Source organism: Leptosomus discolor, chromosome 6 (assembly GCF_034619465.1).
Source record: "Leptosomus discolor isolate bLepDis1 chromosome 6, bLepDis1.hap2, whole genome shotgun sequence".
NCBI lineage: Eukaryota > Metazoa > Chordata > Aves > Leptosomiformes > Leptosomidae > Leptosomus > Leptosomus discolor.
In genome coordinates, this window is record NC_141396.1 from 38077457 (window position 1) to 38083966 (window position 6510).

At 59.4% G+C, this 6510-nt stretch overlaps 1 protein-coding gene across 1 annotated transcript; it reads left to right on the plus strand.

Moving 5' to 3' along the window:
* The first annotated feature begins 3979 nt into the window (after positions 1 to 3979).
* DDIT4 (DNA damage inducible transcript 4) lies at positions 3980 to 5042 on the plus strand. Its single transcript, XM_086466953.1, has 2 exons — positions 3980 to 4076; positions 4223 to 5042. The coding sequence occupies exons 1-2, from the start codon at positions 3980 to 3982 to the stop codon at positions 4696 to 4698; spliced, it is 573 nt and encodes a 190-aa protein (XP_086323079.1). The 3' UTR covers positions 4699 to 5042.
* The last annotated feature ends 1468 nt before the right edge of the window (positions 5043 to 6510 follow it).

Sequence of the window (6510 nt, forward strand, 5' to 3'; positions counted from 1 at the left end):
CTACTCAGTAAACATTTTATGTAAGGCAGCGAAAACCAGAGGGGTTGCTGCACAGTAAAATTAAAAAAAAAAAACGACCCTGTGCTCCCCCTCCTCCAAACACACATTTTCCCTGGCAGCTGGAAACTCCCCAGCTGCCCTATCCCTGCTTTGCAGAGCTGTGGGGCAGAGTCAGCCCAGGGGTTTTGAAGCACCGTTCCCGCTCACCTCCCGGGTCTCTGCAGCATTGCCGGGGGCTTGGTGAGGGGTTATTTGGAGGCTGCAGCTGGGAGCAGAGCAGCAGGGGGGAAGGGAGCCTGTCAGCTGCGAGCAAAAGTTGATGCGAGGAGGGAAAAATCAAAAAAAAAAAAATAAAATTAAAAAAGCGCTGAACAAAGAGCCCCGTTCAGGGCTGCTGGTTGGTTTTCCTGTGGGTGCTCGCAGCAGAACGCTGTGTACCGGCATGCAAGCCCTGCTCGCGCCTCCCCTCCCTGGCTCCTCGGCCCCAGTGCCGGGGACGGTGCCAAGGCACGCGCTCGCCTTGCCGCCCGGCCAAAATACCCTCCCGGGGAGGGCCTCTCACCCCGCTGAGGATGTGGGAGTGCGGGGCAGCACCCCGGCAGCCCCCCTAAACCACCAGGGGCAAAAGCATCCAAGGGGAGATGAATTTAACGGCTCCCGCCCTGCCAACGGCACGGTGCCAAGCTGGCACTCGACACCTCAGCTGCCAAAACCCATCCACCGCCCTCCTCGGACCCACTTTCCTTGTTTCTCCACCCGACCCCCGCACGTCGCAGGCAGGCAGCCTGCCTGCAGCTGCTTGTCCCGGGGCTGAGAGACGGGCCCGAAAGGTTTGGCTACCTACCAGAGACCTGCCCGGCCAGCAGCACGCCGGGACCTGCTGCGGCATCCCACCCAGCCCGCAGCCTTCAGCTCGCCTGAGAGCTGGCCACCAGCTCGGCGTGGTGGCGGAGGATGGTACACCCTCATGTGCCCATTACCCCCTGCCACCACCAGGGACCTAGGACGAGGCCAGAGAGAGTGCAAAGGACACCTAGCCTGCAGACACTTCAGGAATACCCCAGAAAACCGCGGCCTTCCCTTCAGCTCAGCCCCTTTTGTTACATTCCGCACCTGAACACTTGGACACAGGATCACACCAGCCGCTGTGCCAAACCTGGCCAGCGACTGTGTGCTGAAATAGTCCGTAAATCTACCTAAAAGCGTTTTTTTGGGCCACGGAGCTGCTGGGAACCAACGTGAAGATGGGGACTGCACCACCCCATGGGGCAGGAATTTGCCTCTCGGCATACTGGGGCACGGTTTGCACCCGACGTGCACGGAGGCACTCACGGAGCCCCCAGCCTTGTATTTCTCCTCCCTTCCTCCTCCTCCTCCTTCCCCCCCCCCAGCCCCCTCCCCCCTGCAGCTCTGCAAAACCGCTGAGCTCAGCACATCCCGGGCAGGGGCCCAGCCAGGACCCTCCCCAACACCAGCCACCCCTCTTAACGCTCCCACTTAACCCTTTGCAAAGCCAGCCAGGCTGGAAATCGCCGTGATTGAGCAAATCTCATCATGGGGGGTGCAGGGGGTCCCACAAGGCGCAGCCAACCAGGAATAGGCTGTCCAGAAAGTTTCTGCTCTCCCCAGAAAGGACGGCAGGTTGGGGGGGGGGGGGAAGACACTGCCCAGCCATAAAAATCACACAGAGTTTACACCAGTGGCAGTTCCCAGGGAGGGGAAGCGCCAGGATTACTACTACTGTAGTTAAAACTTTCTAGCCCCAAATCCTTTCTACAGGCTCTGCTGCAGAAGAGCAGCCCTGGTCACAGTCTCTTTTGGGAAGGAAAACGAGCTGCAAGCCCCGCAACACCTCCTCTCCCAGCAAAAGCGCGAGCGCGCACCGTCGCATTAGGATTATTTTATTTGAGAGATCAAAAATTCACTTTAAAACTGGCCGTCACACCACAGGCTGCTTGCTCCCCTGCCTACCAGGCGATGTTATGGCAGAGAAAGAAAATATTTATGCTGGGCTTCAGAATTCAAGCTTATTTTTAGTAAGGCGCCTTCCCTGTGGTCCTTTACCTCTTTTTTGTTTATTTGCCATTTTCCCCCTGTTTTGACCCCAAAGCCAGCAGTTCCTCATCTATTTTCAGCCTCACCCAGGCTGGAACATTTGTACCAATGACTTGGTCATTGTGGGGAGAAAAAACCCATGAACTAGATTTTGTTAAAAACAAGATCCCAAGCACCATCCAACCTTTTCCAAGCACGTGTGTGCATATTTTGCTGTATTGTGCGGAAAGTGCACAAATATCAGTGTATATTTTTAACAGCTAGGGTTGGGGTTTGTTCATTTTTTGTCCCAAAAAGCAAAGCAGTAGCCCTGCATACCGTGGGCACAAGCCAGGGCTTGTTCCTGGCATCCCCTCCGCCCCACTGCTCCCCAGGATGCTACCCGCTCCTCTGGCTTGGACCTCTGCTCCCAAAATGGTGACAGGATTCAAGCCCCGCTTCTCCTTTGACCCCTAAAAAGCAATTTCCGCACCGCTCCAGCTCCTGATGGGGTGCCCGGACCCTCCACCCCACAGGTGGGAGAATTTGTCCCCATCCCCCACATCACGGAGGTCACAGGCAGTGGGCACAATGCCAGCACGGGGGGCCTGTCCCCCTCGCTCCTGGCCGGCCTCGGCTCTGTTTACCGCCGGGCTGTTATCAATCTGCTCGGGAAGGACAGTACCCAAGATAGCTCCCGGGGTGACTTCAGAGTGCGCTCAGCTCCTCCGATAAAGCTGTGGGCAGCGCGGCGGGAGGACAAACAAAGCTCTTTATTGCCAATTAATGAGACTTCGGCTCCCCACACTCCTCAGGGTCTGGCTGTGGAAAGGTCACGTACGCAGGGGCAGGCACGCACAGACCAGTGAGAGGGGGGACCTGCTTCCAGAGCAGAGGGCTTGGAGGAGGATGGCGTCTTGCCCCCGTTTAACAGGACCGCTGGGGAGGCAGGTGGGAGTTACCCTCAGCTTAGCACTGAACAAAATCCCATCCCAGCCGGGCTGTGCTCTCCTCTCGCCCCCCTCAGTAGCCTCCAATTTTTAACACATTTCACTCCAACAGCCCTCATTTTATTAAGGAACCCAGACAACGCCAGCTAATGGGACACTGGCACCCCGATCACTCACAGCGCCTCTGGCCTGGGGCTCCCGGTTTGGTTCATAACCTGAAGCAGGGCAGCAGCACGTGTGAGTCAGCCCCATCCCATCCCTGGGCCACCTCTGCTGCTCAGATCAGCAGGATCAGGCCCTGCCAGTGCTCGCCACCCAAATGCTGCCTGGACAACGAGGGTGATCAGCGGGCACGTTAAAAACACCACCTATGAAAACCCTCACGGCCCCATCCCCTGCTGCCTGGTTTTGTGCCGTCTGGGGCCCACTTCACAACCCAAAGAGGGGCCGGGGAACAGCGGGCACAAACCCCTCGCCGCTGCTGTCCCCACCAGAACGTGCCTGAGGCCAAGCGGTGAGGGGTCTGGCCCTGTGGGTGCCTGCAGCACGGCCCACACCCAGGCTGGGTACTGAGGTGGGAGCCAGGCTAAGGCCCAGGCCCAAGCCGGGACCTCAAAAGGGTCTCCTGGGCTGAGACCCAGGCCCTGAGGGGGTGCCGGGGGGTTGAGGCCCAGGCCCTGAGGGGGTGGCAGGCGGCCGAGGAAGCCCGGCGGGCGCTGCCGAGAGCATCAGGCGGATCGCACCAGCCCGGCCTGGCCCTCCTGACGCAACCCCCGGCGCCGTTTGCAGGGCCCAGGGCGGGCCGGGAGCGGGGCCGAGCGGGGGGAAAGGGCGGCGCCTCCCGCTGTCACCGGGCAGGAGAGACGCCGCGGACGTGCCCCGCGCTGTCATTGGCGGGCGCTGGCCGGAGGGGCGGGGCGTCCTGCACCGGCCCTATATAAGGTGGGCGGCGAGCCGGCGCCGGAGCAGAGCGGGCGGCGGCAGCGTGGGCGGCGATGCCGGGGCTGTGGGAGCGGATGGCGGGCGGCGAGCGGGGCCGCCTGGAGAGCTCCGACTGCGAGTCGCTGGGCAGCGCCTCCGGCTCGGAGGGAGGTGAGCGGGGGTCACCCGGGAGAGGCCCCTGCCGCGGGGGTTCCTGAGGGGCTGGGAGCGGGGTGCGGGTGCCGTGCCAAGCCCCGGTGCCCCAGTCACACCCCCCCGAGCCCCTGGTGCTGACCTGCCTCCTGTCCCCTCCGCAGATGCCGAATACGCCGAGGGGGTCTCCCTGCCGGACCTGGACCTGTTGCACGACCCTGAGGATGAGCTGCTGTGCGCCAACCTGATGGACCTGGTGCAGGCCACGCTGGGCAGAGCCCCGCTGGGCACCAAGCGCTGCTCCCGACTCCTCATGCCGGCCCAGCTGCGGGCACAGGTGAGGACGGAGCTGCTGCGCCTGGCCTGCAGCGAGCCCTGTGGGCTGCGCGGGGCCCTCCTCGACCTCTGCGTGGAGCACAGCAAGGCCTGCCACGATGTGGGGCACATCGCTGTGGACCCCGCCGTGGTGCCCACCTTCCAGCTCACTCTGGTGCTCCGGCTGGACTCCCGCCTCTGGCCCAAGATCCAGGGACTCTTCACCTCGGGGCCAGCTTTCACGCCGCTGAAGCTGAGCACTGGCTTCAGGGTCATCAAGAAGAAGCTGTACAGCTCTGAGCAGCTGCTCATAGAGGAGTGCTGATGGGCTGAGCTGGAGGAGCGACTTACCCAAGTGCTTTCAAAGAGCTGGTTAGAGTGTGGTGGCTCCTGGCAGCTGCTGTAGTTTAGGTTAGGCTGGAGTAGGGCTGTAGGTGGAAGTAGTTTGGGCAGGCGGAGGTCCCCACAGGGTGCCTGCCTGTGCCGGAGCATCCCTGATGCGGAGCAGACCAGGACCCAGGCGGAGGTCGCTTCACACTGTCGATGATTGTGGGATGATTGCGGTGACCAGGCTCCCAGATGCGGCAGCGGGGCTGCTTGGGGGGGCAGACAGTCTCCTGTTGACTGATTAATCATGGGGCTTTTTTTTTGTAACAAGGATTGTAATCAATGGGGTTTCTGGGGGAGGGGATGTGTGGGAGTGAGTGACGGCTGGGCTGTAGGTCTGGATCAAAGACAAAACCCTACTGCTGGCACCTGGGCAGCTCTGCATAGGCTCCCAGTAAGGCAGGAGGGAGGGGTTCTGGAATCGCATTGAGTCTTTGATCATGAGAGGGAAGAGTGGTGGGAGAGGGGTGTGTGAGGTGATGCAGGGCAGGACCCCTCGCTGTGATGTGCCGTGGGCCCTTCATTGGTTACAGTTTACATTCATACACTTGATGTTCAAGTGCAAGACTTCCTATGCAATCATGTCGGGGTGGTTTTTTACTTTTCTAATAAAACTTGTCTTAATCGGTAACCTGCTGTCTCCCTGTTGTCACTCTGGTCTGGAGAGGGATGATGCAACTGCTGCCCAATGGTCTGAAATACCTACTGGCGTCTTTGGGAAGCCTTTCCCTGGCAGGGCAGCCCCTGTGGTGGGAGATGGAGGTTTTGGGAACGGGGGGGAATCCTGCTGTGCCTGCTTCTAATTGCAGGCCATGGGGTTGTGACTCAGGGGGAGCTGAGTCAGGCCCCTGAGCCAGCCAGGTGCCTGCCTGTGCCTGGGGAGGACTGCCCTGCCACCCCCCACCCCCCCCCCAGCAAGGGGCTGCTGCTCCCCCTGGGAGCTACAAGGGTGGTGGTGTGTTTCAGCAGAAAACACTGAGAAATGGCTAAAATTGTGAGGGAGGGAGTTGGGGAGAGTCACACCTGCTGAGGGGAGTGCTCCCTAGCCCCAAACATGCTCTGCAAAAATGAGAGCAATTACCTGGACATGCAATTAGAGGCACTGGGAGAAAAGGCTTTCACTAAGGGTAATTAAGCTGCTTGGCAAATGAAGAGCCCTCAGAAAAACATCTCCGTTCAAATGCGAGTTTGTTCTGGCTCAGGCTTCTGTTGTTGGGTTAGGTTTTTTCCTTCCCCTCTGTGGACAGTGACTTTTTGATGAAAATTTTCACCAAAAAAAAAGCCGTTTCTAAGAAGGACAACCCACAACCAGAGCATTTCAAACCAAGGTTGCTCACCCATATAAGTACCGCCTAGGTGCAATTGGAGCAACAAGCGGTGCTGGGTGGATGCAACTGGAAACATGCCTTTACAAACCCAGATGCTGCAAAAGGTGGGGGGGTTCACTCAAAATTTTGGTGACTGGGGCATTTCTTGGGTCACATGACAGAGGATCATCCCCCCCCGCCACCTGTGAGGCACATCCCTGTGCCAGGCTTGGGTATTGTGGTGCCCTGCAGTGTTGTCCAGTGGCCAAGCCACTGCCAAAACAGCCCAAGAGCCTCTGAGGGGGCTGGAAAGGAAACTCCAAACCTTGTTTTTTGGCAAAATTGCAAGAGGAGCAGGTTTTGGCACAGCAAGCGCGGGACAGAAATGGCACTTTGCTCTCCAGCTGCAGCAAGAGATTTACAGCGCAGTGATGGCAGTGACA